The sequence below is a fragment of the Erpetoichthys calabaricus genome, chromosome 16 (assembly GCF_900747795.2).
Source record: "Erpetoichthys calabaricus chromosome 16, fErpCal1.3, whole genome shotgun sequence".
In the NCBI taxonomy this organism is placed as follows: domain Eukaryota; kingdom Metazoa; phylum Chordata; class Cladistia; order Polypteriformes; family Polypteridae; genus Erpetoichthys; species Erpetoichthys calabaricus.
The window spans coordinates 84,338,424-84,363,150 of record NC_041409.2 but is presented as its reverse complement, the minus strand read 5'-3'; the positions used below and the strand labels follow the sequence as shown (position 1 = coordinate 84,363,150).

The window sequence follows — 24,727 nt, the reverse complement described above, 5'->3', positions numbered from 1 at the left end:
CCATACTGGTCCTCCAGTTCAGCACAGATTCCTCAAGATCCTTTCACTGCTTCCATCTTCTGTGCAGATCCTCCTGTTTACAACTAGTGGACCCGTTTCCAATGCATATCCTCCAGTCCCACCTGACTCCAAGTGTAGGTTCCTTGGTGTCTTTTCAGTACTATCAGTTCCAGAACAGAAAATCTAATAACCTTTTAAGATTTGTTTTTTTTTTTGTGTGTAGATGCAGAATTTATCTTTGGTGTTCCTAATTCCAGTGCAGGTTTTCCAGTCATGTTGCAGGCCTCCCAGATCTTCCAGTGTGGATTCCAATGCCGATTTCTCTGTCAACCCTTTGGTGCAGCCTGTTCCTGAGTGGTTGAAACATTAACCTTCATCTCCAGCTAAAGCTTTACTGAACTGCAGCATGAAACATTTACAGCATGTCTGATTCCTGCAGCAGGTCCAAAGTGCACAAGTCATGTTCCTCTGAAGAGACAGCGAGGAACAACTGCTCAGGTAAAGTTGAGTTCCTTTTTTTTTTATTTCTGCTGTAGCCATTAAATGGTTGCACTGTTTTCTTTTCTGCGATACTCTTTGTGTTTCCAAAATGTTCCTGAGAATTTCTGCTCAACTTTGAGATTTAGCTTAGATTGCCTGTAAAAGTGTGGAGCTTTTCAGATGCTCTTCAATTATTGAGGTACGTCGGATGCACTAAAAAGAAATGGCAGTCATCGTTTTATTGATGTGTGCAGGCATGACCTCTCGGCAGCTGATGTGTTGCATACCAAAAATTCTGTCTAGAATTTTCACCAACTTTGGCAATGCAGAAAGCTGAAATATTCTCGTGCATCTTGAATAAGACTGATCCAGAGCATAGTTAATGGCTCGTCCATTAAAAGGCAATCATGTATGTTTAGGGATCTTTTCTGTACTAACAAAGTCTAACTGGGAAATACTTCTACTGGTTTACAGGGTCCATATTGTCACATGTAAAGACTACAGTGAAATTCTGACTTGCATGTGCTAATCAACATGCAACACGTCGCCCCCTCTCTGCTGCCAGCCATGATTAGCAGATAGATAGATAGATAGATAGATAGATAGATAGATAGATAGATAGATAGATAGATAGATAGATAGATAGATAGATAGATAGATAGATAGATAGATAGATAGATAGATAGATAGATACTTTATTAATCCCAAGGGGAAATTTACAATGACTACATTCAGAACTACATGACCTGGACACTGAAGATGAACATGATTTCAGGAAGTAATTTATTAAAAATCAAAAGCTGAAATGTCTCAGTCACGTGTCTCATTCTAGACACATCTCAAGGAGAATGAAATCACACAGGATACGCGTGATCACCATTTGACACGCCACAGCAAAGGATCTGAGTACTTCTATGAATGAGAGATTTTAGTTTTGATTTTGAATAAATTTGCAAACCTTTCTGAAAACACATTTTCACTTTGTCATTATGGGTTAAATGAGTGTATATTGATGGGCAAAAATTGGCAAATGTATCCATTAGAATGAAATCTACAACACAATAAAGTGAGCAGAAAGTGAAGGAGTCTGAATGCTTTCTGAATGCACTGTATGTCTTAAGGTGAGCCTAGATAGATATGAAAGGCACTATATAAGGTCCTCTTCATGCCCTGGCGTGTCTCACTTAAACAACACATACGGTACATACACCACCCTTTCTGGTGGGGAGTCTGGTCAGGATTTAAGTAGGTGGTGTGATTTATCTCTTAAAAAGTCAAATGCAGTTTGTTTATTTAATCTATCTATCATATAGTGCCTTTCCTATCTATCTATCTATCTATCTATCTATCTATCTATCTATCTATTATATAGTGCCTTTTATATCTATTATATAGTGCCTTTCACATCTATCTGTTATATAGTGCCTTTCATATCTATATATCTGTCTATCAATAATATATTGCCTTTCATATCTATCTATATATCTATGTTATATAGTGCCTTGCACATATCTGTCTGTCTAGCTAGCTATCTATCTATCTGTCTTTTTATTATATAGTGCCTTTCATATCTATCTATCTATTATATAGTGCCTTTCATATCTACCTATCTATCTTTTTATTATATAGTGCCTTTCACATCTATCTATTATATAGTGCCTTTCATATCTATATATCTGTCTATCAATAATATATTGCCTTTCATATCTATCTATATATCTATGTTATATAGTGCCTTGCACATATCTATCTATCTATCTATCTATCTATCTATCTATCTATCTATCTATCTTTTTACTATATAGTGCCTTTCATATCTATCTATCTATTATATAGTGCCTTTCATATCTATCTATCTATCTTTTTATTATATAGTGCCTTTCACATCTATCTATTATATAGTGCCTTTCATATCTATATATCTGTCTATCAATAATATATTGCCTTTCATATCTATCTATATATCTATGTTATATAGTGCCTTGCACATATCTGTCTGTCTAGCTAGCTATCTATCTATCTGTCTTTTTATTATATAGTGCCTTTCATATCTATCTATCTATTATATAGTGCCTTTCATATCTACCTATTTATCTTTATTATATAGTGCCTTTCACATCTATCTATTATATAGTGCCTTTGATATCTATATATCTGTCTATCAATAAAACATTGCCTTTCATATCTATATATCTATCTGTTATATAGTGCCTTGCACATATCTATCTAGCTAGCTATCTGTTTGTCTATCTATTTATCTTTTTATTATATAGTCCCTTTCATATCTATCTATCTATCTATCTATCTATCTATCTATCTATCTATCTATCTATCTATCTATCTATCTATCTATCTATCTATCTATCTATCTATCTATCTATTAGCATCACTACTATCTCCCACAGGCACCTGCAGACATGTCCACTAAAGAGTCTCTAAAGTTTCAGCCTCCATCTTTGATTCGAGCACTCATTCGAGATGGCAAGCTTGGCAGAAGAAGCACATCCGGTATGGCTGAAGGTAGGAGCATCCTAATCAGACAATGAGCAAACATGGGGCCACTGAGGTTCTTGTTCATGTTCACTGGGTCTTGACTTAAGGTCATTAAAAACAAATCAGACTAGCACCCTGCCCGTAAGTGAGGATTATTTAATGTTGTCTCTTAAGGTGCTGCTCTAATCCTCGACAAAGGCTGCTGGGGTATCCTGACCTTGATTCTTGGTCATTAGGTGTGAGTCCTAACCAAACCCTGAGTCGTAACTTTATTGGACACTGCAACACTGACTAGTATTGTTAAAGGGTAAACTAGCTTTGCAGCCTGACCCTAACTTAAGGTCCCCAAGAACAAATTAGGCTGGCACCCTGACACTGGGTCTTGAATATCTGGCACCTAAGACTTGAACCCCTGTCAGAAGAATTTGCCTGCATGTTCAAATAATTAATCATCAGGGAAAAGCTGACGATAAGCCATGGTCCTGATTGACAGTGATCAGAAAACAGCTTTGGCACTCCAAACCTCAGTCCTTGGTTGGTCTTACTCTAACCCTGACTAGGGTATGCTGCCTGGCACCATGTTCCTGACTGAAGATGATGACAATCAGGACACTCTGCCAATCTCACCTAGCCACTGGATTTTGGTCTAATGCCTTGAATGTAACTCCTGTTTATCTAAGGAAAGATGGTCAGGCACACTAAACTTCACTTAGGGTCATCAAGAACGGTTGGCTTGGCACTCTAGTATTGACTCAGGGTGATTAACAGCATGGCACTTTGACCCTATTTCCCAGTTGCCAGCCATTGGTGTGATGTCTTACATTAAACACTTCATTTCAGCCCTGTGTGTTTTCTGCTTATTTATTTCCAGGGTACAAGCAGGCCAATATTGTCATCTTGCCCACTGCCTTGGCTGACAACTTTAAACAATTCTGCCTTGCCAACAGTGGCCCTTTGCCTTTGCTGTACAAGAGCCAGCCTGGAGAAAGTAGGTGCCCTGACCTGGCAGATCAGTCTGACATCAGGTAAGAATAACCAGTAAAATAATCAAAAACAGAAAAGCCATTCTGCCAGTGTTACACTTCTCACATATTATTTCCTTGCAATACTTACACTTTCAGTTGCGTTATGTCATTGCAACACACGGTAGAAACACAAGGCCATCAGTCATCAGTATAAAAGCTCAAAGGTTAATATAGATGGCATGTGCTGAAAAGTCACAAATACTGAGAGGAGGTTAAAGACAGCACTGAGAAGAAGAAGAACAAACTGCAACCTGATGTGAATTCATCTGCCCAACTTCTATCTCAGGCATCCATTTCAGGGTCACAGGGGGCCGGCCACGCGTATGCCAGCCAACACTGAACACAACCGGGCGCCATTCCACGACAAGGCACTCTGCTGTGTGCAATCACAGTCGTCACTAATTCAAACAACACGCACATCTCTGTAGTGTGGGAGGAAACCAGAGACCCTGGAGAAGACACACACACTGACATTGACAAGCTCACTTTCTAAAAAAGTCCAGACAGAATGTAAACTGGCAATGAAAAAAGAAAGCAGTGATTTATAAATGGTCTTTTAGCTAAATTTAATGGAAAACCATACAAAGACAAGATATGACGAATGGTTTAAACCGGGGGTGTCCAATACGTCGCTCACAAGCAGGGCCGGATTTAAATGAAAAGAGGCCCTAGGCTATTCCACTTATGAGGCCCTTTCACCTTCCATTTTTAAGTTTGTAAATTACATGAGAGATAATAAAATACGTAATACGCGTTGATCTTAACCAATACATTTTTATGTTTGTTTATTAGTCATATGCGTAGAATTTCTCCTTATTTTCGGTTCAGTGTTTTAGTGTTCACTGTTTTTAGAATAGTGTCATTTTAATTTTGCTAACAATTTGAATGTAGGCCTCTCTTGATCTTGAGGCCCTAGGCTGAAGCCTAGTTAGCCTATAGGAAAATCCGGCCCTGACTCACAAGCTACCGGTAGCTCGCAACCCCTTTCCAAGTAGCTCGCCAAAGGGTTAATGAATCCTACATAAATTTGAAAACTTGATTAGTCAAACTAGGGGTTGGGTGATCTTTCCAAAAAAATCATATCACGATCCACAGTCTGAATTGCAATCTGTCTTTTCAATGTGGCATACACTAAAGAGAATATCCGGACTCACACTCATCAAGACCTAAGTAACACTTTATTTTAAATATCAAACAAAGTTGAATCCAATTGTTCTCTCGTTCGCTAGCTAAGCGGACTTAAGGACCACGCCCCGAAGCTGGCGAGTGAGTGAGGAAGGCCCCGCCCCTCGGCCTGCTGCGTCTCTCGGTACGGCAAGCGAACGATGATACACAGCGAAATGAGAGAAGTCGCAAAATCAACCGGAATGTTTAAGCAAATTATAGAAAAAAACCCGATCTAAATCCGTTAAGGAGTTCTCTCGTGAAAAGCGGACAGACAGAGAGACATTGGATTTTATATATTATATATTAGTAAACCGGGCGGCACGGTGGCGCAGTGGTAGCGCTGCTGCCTCGCAGTTAGGAGACCCGGCTTTGCTTCCCGGGTCCACCCTGCGTGGAGTTTGCATGTTCTCCCCGTGTCTGTGTGGGTTTCCTCCGGGCGCTCCGGTTTCCTCCCACAGTCCAAAGACATGCAGGTTAGGTGCATTGGCAATTCTAAATTGTCCCTGGTGTGTGCTTGGTGTGTGGGTGTGTTTGTGTGTGTCCTGCGGTGGGTTGGCACCCTGCCCGGGATTGGTTCCCAGCCTGTGTTGGCTGGGACTGGCTCCAGCAGACCCCCGTGACCCTGTGTTCGGATTCAGTGGGTTAGAAAATGGATGGATGGATATATTAGTAAACCTTTAAAATAATGCACAGTTAAAGTGTCAACAACATTCTCAGCATTTCTGGAGCTTAGTAGAGCCAGATAACTATAAGAATCTTCACCAAGCAGCTCTGAAAATGTCTGCTTTGTTTGGGTCTCCATACCTCTGTGAGTCTGACATGAATGTCATGAAATCAAAGTTCAGAACACGACTGACAGACGAACATTTAAAGGACTCCATCAGAGTGAACCTCAGTGGCTCCACTCCACCAGACACCTGCCTCTCTTGTTGACTCCATGCAGTGCCAGTCATCTAAAAAACACATCACACATGCAACTGGACAATAAAGTGACACGGTGACATGGAACAAAATGACAAATGAAGAAGTCAGATCTGTGGATTTGGAATTGCATTGTTTTGTTTTGACAGCATTCATGTTTTAATTCAATAGTGTGAGATACACTAGAAAATGCATACAGACTTACAAAATGCACTTGCAGGTGAACTAAATATTTTTTGTAATGTTTTAATGCAGAATGTGAGTTGTGGACACCAACATTTTGTAAATGTTCAGGCAAAACAAGCTTATTTAGTTTGTTTGGGTGGAAATAAACTATGAGAATAAACGTTAGAAAACACGAGTAGCTCTCGGCCATTTTCATTTTGTAAAAGTAGCTCTCAGAGGAAAAAAGGTTGGAGACCCCTGGTTTAAACAAATCAGTTTCATTTACTGTATTTTGGTGCTACCTACTGCGCCACCGTGCCGCCCACAATTTATTCAATATTATTCTTATCTAATTTTGCATTGTTTATTTTCTTGCATACTATTTATTCAGTGTTATTCTTATCTAATTTTGCATTATTTATTTTATTATACTGTATACTATTTCTTCAGTATTATTCTTACCTAATTTTGCATTATTTATTCAGTATTATTCTTACCTAATTTTGCTTTATTTATTTTGTTATATACTATTTATTCATTGTTATTCTGATCTAATTTTGCATTATTTATTTTGTTGTATACTATTTATTCAGTACTAGACAAAGAGCCCATTTCGACAACGTAAGTTGAAACGGGCATGAGTTTGTGTCAGCAGTGTATGAAGAACAAATGATAAGTAACGAAGAAGTTGTTTTGTAATGATTGTAGTCCGCTTTACTCATTACTGTACAGGCTTGTACTGTTAGTTGATGAATTTTCCAGGCCTATAGTATAATATTGAATGATGAATGTTCCAGTACAATATGGAATAGTAATAAGTATCAGCACCACAAACCTGATATAGGTGTATTGAATGAATGCGTAATTGAATCAGAATGCATAATTAGGCCTCGAGTTGTAGTCGAAATCGCCTTTCAGGCCTCTAGAGCTTTAATCGAAGTCGCCTTTCTCTTTGAATTTTTGCAGCCGTAAATCCGCCGCCTGCCGCAATGTTGGGGTTGGATGTGGGTCTCGTAAGGTTATTCGGGCAGCTGCGCAGAAGGCAACTGCGCATTCGGCTTCGGACGGACGGACGGATGTGAGTGAGTGAGTGAGGAGGCAGGCGAATTATGTATTAAGATTATTCTGATCTAATCTTGCATTATTTTTTTGTTGTATACTATTTATTCCATATTATTCTGATCTAATTTTAACTGTTTTTTTTCTTTGCTTGTAACTACTTCTTTGACATCTTCTAAAGCACTTTGAGCGACATCCTGTGTATGAAAATGTGCTACAGAAGTAAATGTTGTTATTGTTGTGAATGACATTCAATGATTATTTGGGAACTGACTGCTGGAGCTTTTTTGAGTTTTGGTTTGTCAGACTATTAAACCAGGTAATGAAACTGAAAGTGATCACAGACTGGATCAGACTGCGATAAAAGAACAACATGAGGTCCTTGTCTACATTAAATAGTTTGAGTTTATGGAGGAGAAATAAGCGCTGGTTTCATTTAGAAAATATTTTTTTTGTATTTGTATTCCAGTTAAGATTGTTAAGTATTTATATTCAGTCGCTATTTCTACCTCCTCTCCCAGAACTACAATAATTGAACATACAGATTTCTGTCTCTTAAAATCAAATATCATTTCTTTGGTCTTTTTTGTGAGAGAGTGAGCGAGTTTTTATTGCACCAGTTTACCATCCAGTCCACTTGATTTAGATAGTGGCTTTCATCCTCCCCAGATATGCGTCCTATGATCATGGTGTCATCCGCATACTTGATAATGGAGTAGTGGTCATTATTCTGTCTCGGGTCACTTGTGTACAGAGTAAACAGTAATGGTGATAAGACACACACCCCTGCGGACTTCCTGTGCTTGAATGAATGACTATTGAAAAAGTGTCCTGAACTTTAACTGTCTGTGAACGGTTTAAAAGAAAGTTCTGAATCCATAGTGTAATAAATGGGTTTACATTCATACTGTTCAATTTCCCAATCAGTATATCGGATTCAGCGGGTTGGAAAATGGATGGATGGATGGTATATGAGGCTGTATGGTATTGAACGTTGAGGAAAAATCCAAAAATAGTGCTCTGACACATGAACCAGGCTGATGAAGAAAGGTGTAGATTTGATGTAAGATAACAAGCAGAGCATCTTCCACACTTCTGTTTGCACAATAAGCAAATTGATTGTTGTCTTGAAAAGACTTTGTCTCTTTCATTAAAATGTTTTTCACCAAATGTTCAATGTAAGTGCCGCTGGTCTGTAGTCATTTAAACTGCTTGGCCTAGAAACCTTAGATACAGGGGTAATGATTGATTGTTTCCACAGATTAGGTACAATACCACAGGTCAGAGACCAGTTAAAAAGCAAATGAAAAACTGGGGAGAGCTGCTTAGAGCGAGACTTTAAGAGCCGACCTGATATGCCGTCTGGTCCCACTGCACTGTTTGTTTTGGCCTGCCGCAAGCCTTTCTCCACTTCAGTTAAACTGAACCCCATCACAGCAGAATTTCTGGTGTTTTTATAAAGCGTCTCCTTTATTTCTGTATTTTGGGTGCTGAAATCACTTGTTTCAAATCTGGCAAAAAAGTTATTCAGTTCATCTGCTAAAAGCTTGTGGTCTTTGTCAGCTGGAAATTTCACATTCTTTTTAGGGCCCAGTCCTGTAATTGTTTTTAGTCCCTTCCAGACCTGATTTGGATTGTTATCATTAAACCACCTCTTGATTTTTTCCCCATACAACTTTTTATTTTGTTTAATTAACCTGTTAATCCTTTGCTGTAAAATTCGCTTATCTTCTATCTTATTTTCTTGATGTGCATGTTGCTTTTCCAGTAGTAATGCTTTAACCTCTTTAGTGATCCATGGTTTACTGTTTGGATACAACTTGACAGTTTTTTCCTTAATGATCATAGACTCACAGAATTTCATATATTCGCTGACAGTATAGGTGGCCTCATTCAGTGACTGTGAGGATGTCAGCAGATCCCAGTTTGTACTGGAGAAGCATTCCTGCAGTTCCTCTACACTGTCCTTGCACCAGTTTTGTGTTGTTCGTATGGCTGGTTTTCCTTGTTTCAGTTTCTGTTTGTACTTCGGGAGTAGATGAATAACGACATATTGGTTGTTCCCTGAAGAAGGCCCATTTGTAATATTCTGATGGTGGGGGGGTTGGCAAGCGAAGGGAGCAGGGGGGGGGAAGACCCTAGCATATATATAAATATGTTACATGCAATGTATTCTTTTTATTTATTTAATTCCTGTTGTATTTTTGTCAACTGGTTTGAGGAGGTACGCACATAAGAATTTTACTATATTATGCTCGCATGACAATTAACTTAATTTTGAGTGTACCAATTCACAGACAAGATGGCCCAAGTGAGTCCTTATTACTGTGGGTGACAGATAATGTGTGAGGGGATGGAGGAGATCCCATATCAACAGCACATTATCCATCTGCTGTGATTTCACATCCCATCAAACGATAAAACGGCTAGGCTACAGGGTGCCAAGAAGAATCAAGTTTTAAACTGTCTATAAGCTGAATATGAGCACAACCGCCAGTGTAATGTATCGGGTAAAAAAAAAAAATATAGACGGTGCCATTATTGCGTTACTAAGATGATACAGTCCTCTTCAATTCTTGTCTTTGTCCTCCAAGAAATAAGAGCTAAGCACCTCCTGTGGGATTTTGGGAAGGTAGATGTGTGGCATGTCAGGGTTTAACAGAAAAGTGTGGTGTTTGTTGTCTTGTGGATTTGTTTGTGCCATATTGAGTAAATAATTTGTGATGTCATGTTTTTGGACGGTTGCTGCAATGTCATAGGGCTCATTTGTATTTAAAACTGAAAAGTTTTTCAGAAACAGCTTTACTATTAATAAAGCAAAGACAAGGCTAATAACATCTGATTTCTTTGTGTAATTTTCTTTGTAATTTGTGTAATTTTCTTTGTGTAATACCGGAGAGGACGGTAATGGGCTGTAAACTGAGACAAAATTCGCCCTTACGTTTTAGTTCAACTCTCTTTGCTTGAAGGAAAGTTACGTAGCTTTGTTGATTTGACCTCGATTCCCTGCGTGTGCATGTGTAGTGAAGAGCAAACAGCCTCTGAAATGGCATCAGCATCTGGCGAGACTAAAGCAAATGTGCAAAGCAAAATACCCCATGGACGTTTTACATATTATTGCTGAATCAGACTCTGACTTTGATGCAAGTGATCTGGAGATGGATATCGAAAACGAAAGTAAGGTACCAGCATCAGCCTGTCGGTCAACTGCTGATCGTAATGCTGAACACGTTCGTGTAGCTGATACACTTACAGCAGCGTTCGCCTAGGAGGACCACCACTTATGACGACAAGAGGTACAAACCATATTGCGTCACACTGCCAGACATGCCGAACAGGCACTATCAGCAGCCACAGCACGCAGCAACAGACGATTTATGTTGATCTGTGTGACACCAGTGCATTGTGTGCTTTTCAGAAAACTGAGGTTTTTGGAAAAAATATTCAGCCCTCAAAGAGTTAAAGGAATAGGTTCAGGTTTTAGCCTTCCTCTTATCGATCTTTTGTATGGAAAGATCTAAACAGTCATGACCAAAAGGTGAAACTTCTTGTTTTTCTTGGGAGATTTTTATGCTGTCCCCTATCTACTAACTTGTGATTTGTGCATTTGTGACTTTGTAGAACAGATTGTCCCCTGTACTGTAAGTTTCAGGATGGCATTTTCTGTGGCGAAGAGTCCAATTTATTAAAGTACTCGGGAGAGCTGGAAGACATGGTGACCTTCTACCTGGGATGCAGCTTTGGATTTGAACGTGCTGTTCAGGAAGTGGGGGTGCCCATCAGAAACGTGGAACAAAAACGCAATGTCAGCATGTATAAGGTAAGAGCAACAGTAAGCCTCTAGAGCAGGGGTCCTCAGTCACAGTCCTGGAGGGCCGCAGTGGCTACGGGTTTTCATTCCAACCAGTGTCCTAATTAGAGCTCAGTCCTTGCTTGGTGTTTGACTCTATGCCTTGTTAGTGCTTTCATTAATCAAATACAAATTTTAGTTACTTTGTAGATCAGAGGTCCTCAATTACAGTCCCGGAGGTCTGCTATGGCTCCAGGTTTCCACTTTAACCAATTTCTTAATTAGAACCCTTTATTTACTAATAAAGCAATACATTTTATGGGATTAATTTTAGTTCTCTTGCCTGTTACCATTCAGAACCCTTAATTGCCTATTTTAGCAGCTGCATTTATGTTTTAATTGTTGGCTGTTTTCTTAATCAGACATTAGTTAATAATGAGATGCAGGTAACTAATAAACCAGCTCACGTGCTCACCATGAAGTGTCTGTGATCAAAATGATTAGAAATGAATGAGAGGGGAATTGGAAGGAGCATTAAGTTTAAATCTATTCTGGTCCACGAAACACTTAGATAACATTCTCACAGAAGGAAACTCTACAGTGCAATTCAAATTGCAAGCATTAACAAGCCAAACGGTTCAATACCAAGTTTCATTATCAGCATGGACTGCTTTCTAATTAGGAAACTAGTTGGAATAAAAACCTGCAGCCACTGCGGCCCTCCAGGACCGTGATTGAGGACCCCTGCTCTAGACAGCGTTCTCCTTCAGTGTGTTTGTATTCTCTTTGGTGTGTCCTGACTTATACTGAATATCAGTCCTTAGACCCATTATTTTTTATCTGGGCCATAGGTGCCAGGTGAGATCAACCTTTAGAAAGACAAAGTTTATGTTGACAAAATAGCAGGTTTAATAAACGGATTTATTAATAACACAATACTTGTTAATTAGAAGGGTTCTACAGAAAGTTTTCAAACCTTTTTATTTCCAATACCATTTTCATGAAGACACTCACTAGGACTTTGCACCATTTTAACTCTTAGTCAGGTGGTTTGGCACCCTCTGTTGATGACCACTCAGTCAATATGTGAGTTGTCGCCAAGTCCTAAACCTGGCTGCACTTTAGTCATTTTGCTTTAGCAAACTGGCGTGTGTCATGCAATTTCTTTGAGCTGAAATTCAAAACTATTTACACACTCAGCGCAGGGACATTACTGAGAAGTACATGAGGAGATAGTGATGTTCTACAATGGTCAGACATGAGTGACAGATGTAGAGAACTGGGGATGGTGGTCATCATCAATCGCAAAAGAGGCCGGGCCACTGTGCCCATTGACTGATGAGTGGCATAAGAGGAAATTGCATTGCAGTAAGGAGAGACCATTGATTTGCAAGTGATGAAAAGCGGAGAGAAGTGCTGCATGACTGACCTTACAATCAACCAATAACAGTTTCTTTGAAAGGTATCTGTGAGCTTGTAGACTGCTAGTCTAACTGCAATGAGGAGCAATAAGATTGTATTAATGAGTCAGGAATTTCATATGTCTCAAACATAAATACGAATTTGTGAAAGATAATGCCTGAAAACATTTTGAAGAACCTTGTATTTTCTAGATAGATAGATAGATAGATATGAAAGGCACTATATGATAGATAGATAGATAGATAGATAGATAGATAGATAGATAGATAGATAGATATGAAAGGCACTATATGATAGATAGATAGATAATCTCACTTATAAAAGTGAGTACACCCCTCACACTTTTGTAAATATTTTATTATATCTTTTCATGGGACAACACTGAAGATATGACACTTTGATCCAATGTAAAGTAGTCCGTGTACAGCTTGTATCACAGTGTAATTCTGCTGTCCCCTCAAAATAACTCAACACACACCCATTAATGTCTAAACCGCTGGCAACGAAAGTGAGTACACCCCTAAGTGAAAAATGTCCAAATTGTGCCCAATCAGCCATTTTCCCACCCCGGTGTCATGTGACTCGTTAGTGTTACAAGGTCTCAGGTGTGTTAAATTTGGTGTTATCGCTCTCACCCTCTCTCATACTGGTCACTGGAAGTTCACCATGGCACCTCATGGCAAAGAACTCTCTGAGGATCTGAAAAAAAGAATTGTTGCTCTACATAAAGATGGCCTCGGCTATAAGAAGATTGCCAACGCCCTGAAACTGAGCTGCAGCACGGTGGCCAAGACCATACAGCGGTTTAAAAGGACAGGTTCCACTCAGAACAGGCCTCGCTATGGTCGACCAAAGAAGTTGAGTGCATGTGCTCAGCGTCATATCCAGAGGTTGTCTTTTGAAAATAGACGTATGAGTGCTGCCAGCATTGCTGCAGAGGTTGATGGGGTGGGGGGTCAGCCTGTCAGTGCTCAGACCATATGCCGCACACTGCATCAAATTGGTCTGCATGGCTGTCGTCCCAGAAGGAAGCCTCTTCTTAAGATGATGCACAAAAAAGCCCGCAAACAGTTTGCTAAAGACGAGCAGACTAAGGATTGCCATGGATTACTGGAACCATGTCCTGTGGTCTGATGAGACCAAGATAAACTTACTTGGTTCAGATGGTGTCAAGAGTGTGTGGCGGCAACCAGGTGAGGAGTACAAAGACAAGTGTGTCTTGCCTACAGTCAAGCATGGTGGTGGTAGTGTCATGGTTTGGGGCTGCATGAGTGCTGTCGGCACTGGAGAATGAATGCCAACATGTACTGTGACATACTGAAGCAGAGCATGATCCCCTCCCTGGGCCGCAGGGCAGTATTCCAACATGATAATGACCCCAAACACACCTCCAAGACAACCACTGTCTTGCTAAAGGAACTGAGGGTAAAGGTGCTGGAATGGCCAAGCGTGTCCAAACCTAACCCTATTGAGCATCTGTGGGGAAGGTGGAGGAGCGCAAGGTCTCTAACATCCACCAGCTCTGTGATGTGATCATGGAGGAGTGGAAGAGTATTCCAGCAGCAACCTGTGAAGCTCTAGTGAACTCCATGCCCAAGAGAGTTAAGGCAGTGCTGGAAAATAATGGTGGCCACACATCATATTGACACTTTGGGCACAATTTGGACATTTTTCACTTAGGGGTGTACTCACTTTTGTTGCCAGCGGTTTAGACATTAATGGCTGTGTGTTGAGTTGTTTTGAGGGGACAGCAAATTTACATTGTTATACAAGCTGTACACTGACTATTTTACATTGGATCAAAGTGTCACATCTTCAGTGTTGTCCCATGAAAAGATATAATAAAATATTTACAAAAATGTGAGGGGTGTACTCACTTTTGTGAGATACTGTAGACAGATAGATAGATAAGGCACTGTATACCAGATAGATAGCTAGAACTTTATTTGTCTCTGGTGTGACGCCACCAGGGGGCATACAGCCACCCTAACCCGGACACACACAGGCAGGACACAGGTTCCACAGAACACCCAGTTTATTTACAACAAAACACACTGTACACAAATCCCAACACAACAGCCCCTTCTTGCCACCAGTTTTTCTCCCTCCACTCCTCCTCAGGCTTTGTCTTCTCCTCCCGACTCCGGCCATATAATGGTGGACTGGCCCCTTTTTATAGGGCAACTGGACAGACTCCAGGTGCCTAACAAGCTTCTTCTGACCACACTAACGGGCGTGGTGAAAATGTGACCAAATAAGGCCCTGGAAAGGTCCATGCACCCCCTGGCGGTGGCCACAGCGTCCAACAGGGTTGAGCTCCCATGCTCATAATTCATGGCCCCACTGGGAACCAAGAGGCTGTCCTTTATCAGCCTGGGGGAGAAACTGTCCTGATAATACTGTCTCCCCCGGTCCTTCCACACACTGGGTGTCCTGGCCGGGTAAGGATTCCTGCCACCCACCACACTGGGTAAATGAGAAAGTGGCCTATCTGTATTGTGGAAGCTCCTTATGTGTCTTTTCATCTGACGTTTGAAACACTGCTCTGAAATAACAACATTTAAGCAGAGATCATTTTATGTAAGTGGTGCAGTGCGTATCACCACAAAGCACGAAAGGCCTTTGATATTCATTCATAGCCCGCTGCTCCTTCCAGCTTATGCTTTTTTTTAGCAATTTTCCATCAGGCTGGCATTTAGGTGGGATGCACAGACACATGCCACAAAGGTGTTCTATTAAGTTTAAGAAGTGCTGGTCTGGTCTAACAATATCAATGGTCAGTTTTACCATCCAAATATAATTTATTTGTCATGCATTTATTCTCATAACAGAGCTCATGTTCTCTAACCTAATATTGTCTGTACTGGTTATGTTCTTTATCAGGGGGATTGACTTCTGTACGTCAGCCCTGATCTGTTTCACTTTGCCCTCCTGTCATCACAACGCACATTATTGCTATTGTACTGTACATCTTTGGTGAGTCCAGGGTGCTAAAATCAAATATTAGTGAAAAGTGCAGTAAATATTTTTTTAAACGTGAATTCTTTGCTTTTATTTAAGAGGGTTTCATTCTTCAGTCATTAATTAAACAGCTGTGCTCTGCAAAACAGAAGGAACTCATTTAAGGTTAGATAAACTGGTGATTCGGGGTTTGTTCCTGACTTGCACCCTGTGCTAGCTGGGATAGGCTCCAGCAGACCCCCCGCAACCCTGTTCAGGACTAAGTGGGTGACTGACTAATACACAAAAGATAAATAAAGGACGCACACTTACATAAGAAAGATATGTAATTAAGAGAAGTAGAGTTCTTAAATATAGAATTTGTTTTTAAGTTTATAAGGACAGTCCCATGATAAGGTCAGGTGGCCAGGGTGCACAGAAAATTTTTTTTTTTTATATTCCACTTAGGCTGGAGAAATAAAATCTGCAGGAGTTCCAGGCCAAAAAGACCCTCCCAGCCCCCACTGGGAATTCTTCTTCTTCTTTCGGCTGCTCCCGTTAGGGATGCCACAGCAGATCATCTTCTTCCATATCTTCCTGTCCTCGTCATCTTGCTCTGTTACACCCATCACCTGCATGTCCTCCCTCATCACATCCATAAACCTTCTCTTAGGCCTTCCTCTTTTTCTCTTCCCTGGCAGCTCTATCCTTAACATCCTCCTTCCAATATACTCAGCGTCTCTCCTCTGCACATGTCCAAACCAACGCAATCTCGCCTCTTTGACTTTGTCTCCCAACCGTCCAACTTGAGCTGACCCTCTAATGTCCTCATTTCTAATCCTGTCCATCCTCGTCACCCCCTGTGCAAATCTTAGCATCTTTAACTCTGCCACCTCAAGCTCTTTCTCCTGCTTTCTGGTCAGTGCCACCATCTCCAGCCCGTGTAACATAGCTGGTCTCACTACCATCCTGTAGACCTTCCCTTTCATTCTTGCTGATATCCGTCTGTCACAAATCACTCCTGACACTCTTCTCTACCCATTCCACTCTGCCTGCACTCTCTTTTTCTCCTCTCTTCCACACTCCACGTTACTCTGTACTGTTGATCCCAAGTATTTAAACTCATCCACCTTCGCCAACTCTACTCCTTGCATCCTCACCATTCCACTGACCTCCCTCTCATTTACACACATGTATTCTGTCTTGTTCCTTCTCACCTTCATTCCTCTCCTCTCTACAGCATATCTCCACCTCTCCAGGGTCTCCTCAACCTGTTCCCTACTCTCACTACAGATCACAATGTCATCAGCAAACATCATAGTCCACGGGGACTCCTGTCTAATCTCGTCTGTCAACCTGTCCATAACCATTGCAAATAAGAAAGGGCTCAGAGCCGATCCCTGATGTAGTCCCACCACCGTCACTCCTACCGCACACCTCACCACTGTCACACTTCCCTCGTACATATCCTGTACAACTCTTACATACTTCTCTGCCACTCCCGACTTACAATACCACAACTCCTCTCGAGGCACCCTGTCATATGTTTTCTCCACGTCCACAAAGATGCAATGCAGCTCCTTCTGGCCTTCTCTATACTTCTCCATCAACATTCTCAGAGCAAACAACGCATCTGTGGTGCTCTTTCTTGGCATGAAATTCTGCCTAACATAAATGTTCCTAAGTCGTTCTTTATTGGTTGGTTTTTAGACTTTGTCTTAGCCCTAAAAGCCTTGTGCCAGTAAGAAACAAGAGAATATGTCTCCAGTCTGAACCTTGTGCTCGCGGCCACTCCTTCACATCTTCCTCATTGCCACTTTTTTTTAACCTTTTCGCACAGGTAGCATCTAAATTTCTCTGCCACAAGACATTCAACAGAAGTCAGTTTATTGGCACATCACCGCATTATGCCATTTTGAGGGCCAATTGCACATGAATTGGAAACAGATTAATTTGTGGCCCTGTTATGGCAAGTCAGAAACTTCAAATTAACTATAGAACAAGCTACAGATATCTGTTTTCAGTCCGGGACCATTTATATATTTAACGTTAATTTAACATTGGTGGTTTTACAGTGTGCTTTCATGAGCGGGCGCCATGGTGGACTAGCATTCCTCCCACGTGTTCATTCCTGCCTTGCACCCAGTGCTGAGTGAACAGACTCCCGACCCTGATGGAATGTTAAATTGGATTGAACTGTTTAGAGACAGTATTAGTTTCATTTGTTTTTAGGGATGAAGATCGAAAAACTGATAGTGAATGCCCACATCTGAGGAACATTTCGTTAGGATGGACTCTGAAGGGCTGATTAGCCTGTCTGCATCGCCATGTTTTTTTGCACTCTGAGTAATGTTAATGGCTAGTAATAATTTAAAATGATCTCATAGTCCAAAGGCATGCGGGTTAGGTGAATCGGTGTTACATACAGTGCATCCAGAAAGTATTCACAATGCATCACTTTTTCCACATTTTGTTATGTTACAGCCTTATTACAAAATGGATTAAATTCATTTTTTTCCTCAGAATTCTACACACAACACCCCATAATGACAACGTGAAAAAAGTTTACTTGAGGTTTTTGCAAATTTATTAAAAATAAAAAAAACTGAGAAATCCCATGTACATAAGTATTCACAGCCTTTGCTCAATACTTTGTCGATGCCCCTTTGGCAGCAATTACAGCCTCAAGTCTTGTTGAATATGATGCCACAAGCTTGGCACACCTATCCTTGGCCAGTCTCGCCCATTCCTCTTTGCAGCACCTCTCAAGCTCCATCAGGTTGGATGGGAAGCGTCGGTGCACAGCCATTTTAAGATCTCTCCAGAGATGTTCAATCGGATTCAAGTCTGGGCTCTGGCTGGGCCACTCAAGGACATTCACAGAGTTGTCCTGAAGCCACTCCTTTGATATCTTGGCTGTGTGCTTAGGGTCGTTGTCCTGCTGAAAGATGAACTGTCGCCCCAGTCTGAGGTCAAGAGCGCTCTGGAGCAGGTTTTCATCCAGGATGTCTCTGTACATTGCTGCAGTCATCTTTCCCTTTATCCTGACTCGTCTCCCAGTCCCTGCCACTGAAAAACATCCCCATAGCATGATGCTGCCACCACCATGCTTCACTGTAGGGATGGTATTGGCCTGGTGATGAGCAGTGCCTGGTTTCCTCCAGACATGACGCCTGGCATTCACACCAAAGAGTTCAATCTTTGTCTCATCAGACCAGAGAATTTTCTTTCTCATGGTCTGAGAGTCCTTCAGGTGCCTTTTGGCAAACTCCAGGCAGGCTGCCATGTGCCTTTTACTAACGAGTGGCTTCCGTCTGGCCACTGTACCATACAGGCCTGATTGGTGGATTGCTGCAGAGATGGTTGTCCTTCTGGAAGGTTCTCCTCACTCCACAGAGGACCATCGGGTTCTTGGTCACCTCCCTGACTAAGGCCCTTCTCCCCCGATGGCTCAGTTTAGATGGCCGGCCAGCTCTAGGAAGAGTCCTGGTGGTTTCGAACTTCTTTCACTTACAGATGATGGAGGCCACTGTGCTCATTGGGACCTTCAAAGTAGCAGAAATTTTTTTGTAACCTTCCCCAATTTGTGCCTCGAGACAATCCTGTCTCGGAGGTCTACAGACAATTCCTTTGACTTCATGCTTGGTTTGTGCTCTGACATGAACTGTCAACTGTGGGACCTTCTATAGACAGGTGTGTGCCTTTTCAAATCACGTCCAGTCAATTGAGTTTACCACAGGTGGACTCCAATGAAGCTGCAGAAACATCTCAAGGATGATCAGGGGAAACAGGATGCACCGGAGCTCAATTTTAAGCTTCATGCCAAAGGCTGTGAATACTTATGTACATGTGCTTTCTCAATTTTTTTATTTTTAATAAATTTGCAAAAATCTCAAGTAAACTTTTTTCACATTGTCATTATGGGGTGTTGTGTGCAGAATTCTGAAGAAAAAAATGAATTTAATCCATTTTGGAATAAGGCTGTAACATAACAAAATGTGGAAAAAGTGATGCGCTGTGAATACTTTCCGGATGCACTGTAATTGCCCCGTGTGTGTGTGTTTGCCATGTGATGAATTGGCACCCTGTTCAGAGACTGTTCCTGCCTTGTGCCCAGTGTTTGCTGGGATAGTCTATAAGAAGGTTAGTGAATCCTGGTGTGGAGAAATTCCCTTGCAGTAAATCAATTTAGTTGCTCACAACTGTCAAGTCAGTATTCAGCAGTAATCACACCACAACTGTAAATTCTGGGAGAAGCCATATTGTTTTCTAAAATGACACCTTCACTATAAATGTCATTACCGTTCCCATCACATCAAAGACAAACTGGACTGATCTCACAACACACAGGAACTATATAAGAAGGGGCAGAGAAGGCTCTTTTTATTAGGAGACTACATTCCTTTAATGTGGGTATTTGTAACTGTCCACTTTGGCTCCACACTCCCCAGTTGCTTCTGGAAGCCTCTTGAACCCAGAAACTGTTGATAACGTACCTGAGGATGAGCTGGGCAAGTGAGGACACACACACTCAGCAATGAGTTGGTGTAAGGTGTTGGGTACTTTTATTTGAAACAACAGTCACACAAAGTGTTCAAAAGTGCAGTGCTCCAGATCTTCAATACATAATCCATAAAAACAAAGTGCCAAGTGGAAGTTCAAAATGTCCAATAAATATATTCCATAAAAAACAAGGTTAAAATCCCAGGCAGCATCAATCCTTTATAAATTCCATGAGTCCCGGTGCCTCCTTCCTAAATCTTACGTCTCCTCTGCTTACCCCAGACAGGATCTCAGCAGCCAGAGGAGACATCCACCAACTGGCACAGCGAACCCTAACATGTCTTCCAACTGTGTCCCCGTGTTCTTGTCAAATTCATTTTAAAGTAACAGCCTGGATCCATTGTACTAATTCCTTTCAAAATTGAAAAACTTCAGTCATGTCACCTCTTAACCTCTCTTTGCTTCAACTAAAAATGGTCAATCATTAATCTTAACGGCCATTGTACACTCCTTTTAATTGCTAAATGTTTGTGACAAACTGCACCTTAGAATGAAACACTCAGCTGAAATGCATGTCATGAACAGAATCAACCAAAAATGAATTTCTGGGGTCAGAGTGTAGTGGGGTTTGGTTTAACAGCCTTCTTCCTCCTGTACTTTTTCCAGACCTCGGTGCCTTGCCATGCAGTGGGTTCATTTCAGTGTAACCTGGTCGTCTCCATGAGGCCGATTCCTGAGGGAAAACTGAATGTGGTTGCACAGGCCACCCTCTCTGCCACTGATGCTCATGGGGCTCCAGTTCACATCGGTCACCCTGGTAAGTTTCATTATAGCCTCGGACAAGGTTAGTCCAACTCTGGGTTCAGCAGTGTATCTGAACAGCCCTTACGGGGGGTTTTATGTATTATGAACACTGAGAGATAACGTGCATAAGCAACAGCAACTGACAAAGTCAACTGCCATATTGAATTGATTTGTGTCTCTCAAATCTTCTTTACAGCACAAGGCAAAAAACACCTTCAATAAGGTGCATTCTTTTTCATTACTTTTGTATGTCAAGTCAAGTCAAGTCGGGGAGCATGCACTGGTACGGTGCGTTGCCGCAACCACTAAACAACGAAACAACTCGGGATCCCAGTTGGCAACCCCCCAGGCAGACACATGGTCCAGTCCCGCCCTCCTAAAATGACCCTCTATCTGCCACAGCCAGGTGTTACATGGGCGACCCCTTGGCCTGGTCCAGCCACTCGGGTCCCTAACAATGAGGATCTTACAAGCTGGATCACCCTCTTGGGAAATGTGCCACATGTCCGTAGTGCCTTAACTGATGCTCCCTCACAATGCAGGTAATGTGCCTCATTCGGGACTCCATGAGCAACCACTCATTCGACACAAAGTCAAACCAACGGTACCCAAGGATTTTCCGGAGAGACATAAGGAGTCCGGTCTTCGTCTCAAGTCACTGGATAGCATCCATGTCTCGCAACCATAAAGCAAGACAGGAAGCACCAGGACTCTAAAGACTTGGACCTTTGTCCTTTTGCATAGATATCAGGAGCGCCACACACTCCTTTCCAGCGACCTCATGACCCCCCATGCTCTCCCAATCCGTCTACTGACTTCATAGGAAGAGTCACCAGAGACATGAATGTCACTGCCAAGGTAAGTGATGGTAAATGATAATGGAGGAAGATATATTTAAAACAGTTCTAAATACGGCGTCACGCTGGCGCAGTGGTAATGGCTGCTGCCTCTCAGTAAAGAGACCTGGTTTCGCTTCCCGGGTCCTCCCTGCATGGAGTTTGCGGTTCTATTCAATAAGGGCGCGCACAAAAAGGCGAGCTTCAAAAGGGCGACCTCAATTGGGCGCGGCGAATAAAGGCGCGCGTAAATTAAGGCGAACTTCAAAAGGGCAACCTCAATTGGGCGCAGCAAATAAAGGCAAACGCAACAAAATTATTACAGAAAATTTATTAGATAAAGGCAATGATTGAATGTATAAAAAGGCGAAAGCAAAAATATTAAAACATTTGCTCAATTGAGGTCGCCCTTTTGAAGCTCGCCTTTATTTACGCGCGCCTTTATTCGCTGCGCCCAATTGAGGTCGCCCTTTTGAAGCTCGCCTTTATTTACACGCGCTCTTATTGAAGGATACCGGAGTTTGCATGTTCTCCCCGTGTCTGTGTGGGTTTCTTCAGTTAGGTGCATTGGTGTGTGTGTGTGTGTGTGTGCCCTGTGGTGGGCTGGCGCCCTGCCCAGGGATTTGTTCTTGCCTTGCGCCCTATGTTGGCTGGGATTGTGTTAGGATATAGCGGATTGGAAGATGACTGACTGACTGACTGACTGACTGACAGTTCTAAAAATAGTTTAACGGCACAGTGGGAAGCACTGCTGCCTCCATCCAGTGCCCTGGCTGCTATGTGTGAGGAGATTGCATGTTCTCCCTGCGTCTGTATTGCTTTTTTTCCTGGTACTTTGATTATCTTTCCACAGCCCAAAGGTGTCTGTAAAACAAAACAGACATTACCACCAAAGTCTTATTCTTATACTTTCATTTTTATCATGGAGCAGTCACATGACCTCGTGTAGTTAAACCTTGATTTCAATGGATGGTGAATCGTGAAGCCCCACTCGTAGTTTGTATGGAAACATGATGGTTCCCTTCACTGTCTGTTTGAGTAAATGACCACATGTGACTCAATACTGGGTTTACTTAACTCTTTGAGGGCTGAATATTTTTTCCAAAAAACTCCGTTTTCTGAAAAGCACACAAAGCGATGGTTTCACACATAAATCAACCTAAAATGTCTGTTGCTACGTGCTGTGGCTGCTGTTGGTGCATGTTTGGCATCTCTGTGGCTGCACAGGGGCACCTTGATGGCCAGCAGGAATGCACGGTGGGCTGGCTGCCTTGGCTGTCTTCGCACAGCAGGTGGGCAATGGTGGCAGTTGCAGTGTGACGCAATATGATTTGTACCTCTTGTCATCATCATAAGTGGTGGTCCTCCCAGGCAAATGCTGCCATAGGCGCATCAGCTACCCAAACGTGTTCAGCACCACAAGATCAGCTGGGGACTGATCAGCTGATGGTGGTACTTCACTTTCATTTTCGATCTCCATCTCCTGATCATTTGCATCAAATTCCAAGTCCGACAAGTCATAGTCCGATTCAGTGATAATATGTAAAACGTCCATGGGTTTTTTAATTTGTATATCCGCTTTAGTCTCTCGCCAGATGTCGATGCCATTTTAGAAATGGTTTGCTCTTCGCTACTCACGCAGGGAATCGAGGTCAAATCAACAAAGCTACTTAACTTTCCTTCTAGCAAAGAGAGTTGAACTTAAATGGAAGGGCGGGTTTTGTCGCAGTTTACAGCCGATTACCGTCCTCTACCCCCTGAATTTCGACAAAAGTCGACATCAGCCCTGAAAGAGTGTAATGTAAGGCTTTGTCTTGTTTTCTGAAGGAAAGTAAAGAGGCTTTTGGTTGGAATTTCCATCTGTATTATACAGATTCATTTCAGGATCAGCTCGAACCCTTTACTTCTACACTCCTTTCAAGTAACGTCAAGTTAATCTTAGTGTGTTACATTATTACCAATTATTAAAATGCACCAATAAGAAAGTTTGAATGATTAGCCATGGCTACAATTATCATTAAATTAACAGCCATTTTGGAAATGTTCATTCTTTCACCAAAGACAAAGAAGTGACCAATCACTTGAGCAAACATATACTGTCAAACCATAAATGTTTACTAGCATTCAAGTATCTTACTCGGTTTCACATTTCTTGCAGTGTAAATTATTATTGTACTGCTTTTATTTAGTGTCAATATGCAATTTAAATTTAAAATGCTATTTGTATCCATCCATCCATGTCCGGATTCAGGTTTGCTGGGGCCATGGACTATCCTAGAAGCAATGGGCATAAGGCGGGACCCATTCATGAAACAGGAGACATTCACACACCCATTTCAGCCATAGAATCACCAGTTAATATAACCTGCATGGTTTTGTGATGTGGGAGGATAATTGGAGTACAGTAGCTAGAGGACAACTCATGTAGAAACAGGGAGGACATGCAAAGTCCACACAGACAGTGACTTCACTTGATAAAGTGAACAGCATTACAGGCCGCCGGGCAGAGCAGTGCACTGGGCCCCTGCCTACACAACTACTCAGCCAGTCACAACATACATAGATTAGCATGGGGCCCCCAGACAACTGCCCAGTGTGCCCACGCGTTAAGAAGGCCCTGACTTGATAGGCTCATTACTTGTCTCCTAGAGTTGTGAATCACTAGTGTCATCACCCGTCTTATACGTTGAAATGAATGTATTATTTATTGTGGTTACGGTGCCAATATTTTAATGAATCAATACATTTTATTAAAACATTCATACAGGATGTAGAAATAGTAATCATGTTTTACAGTAATCCATTAGGTGGAATTTCAAAGGATTTTATGGCCAAATTCAAGATACCAGATCTAACATTAAAATATTGCTTTACACTTGTCATGTTTTAAGTTCGGTTCGGAGCATACTCCGTTTCGCTAAAAGCCATTATCAAGAAGTACGCATTTAGCCTGATTTGAAGTCCCTTGACGAAATTGCATTATCTTTATTCAGCCGAAATAAGAACAGCTACAAGGATAAAAGGATTTTCGGTGCACATGTGCCTACATTAATGGATCCATCATCTGGGAAACTTAAGGCATTCATATGATAATACACTTCCTGGAAGTAGCTGCCATATAA

General features: G+C 41.7%; 1 protein-coding gene across 3 annotated transcripts in view; it reads left to right on the top strand.

Moving 5' to 3' along the window:
• Positions 1 to 254: 254 nt before the first annotated feature.
• Positions 255 to 24,727, top strand: part of LOC114667178 (D-glutamate cyclase, mitochondrial-like) — a 71,246-nt gene continuing 46,773 nt past the window's right edge. The window contains exons 1-5 of one of the 3 annotated variants that reach the window (XM_028822374.2): positions 255 to 498; positions 2,886 to 3,000; positions 3,845 to 3,998; positions 10,932 to 11,130; positions 20,632 to 20,782. In XM_028822374.2, coding sequence (XP_028678207.1) covers positions 2,898 to 3,000; positions 3,845 to 3,998; positions 10,932 to 11,130; positions 20,632 to 20,782 — 607 coding nt within the window. In that variant the 5' untranslated portion in view covers positions 255 to 498; positions 2,886 to 2,897. Of the gene's footprint in view, positions 499 to 2,864; positions 3,001 to 3,844; positions 3,999 to 10,931; positions 11,131 to 20,631; positions 20,783 to 24,727 lie in introns of all 3 variants that reach the window. The other 2 variants (XM_051919769.1, XM_051919770.1) reach the window with 2 other exon arrangements.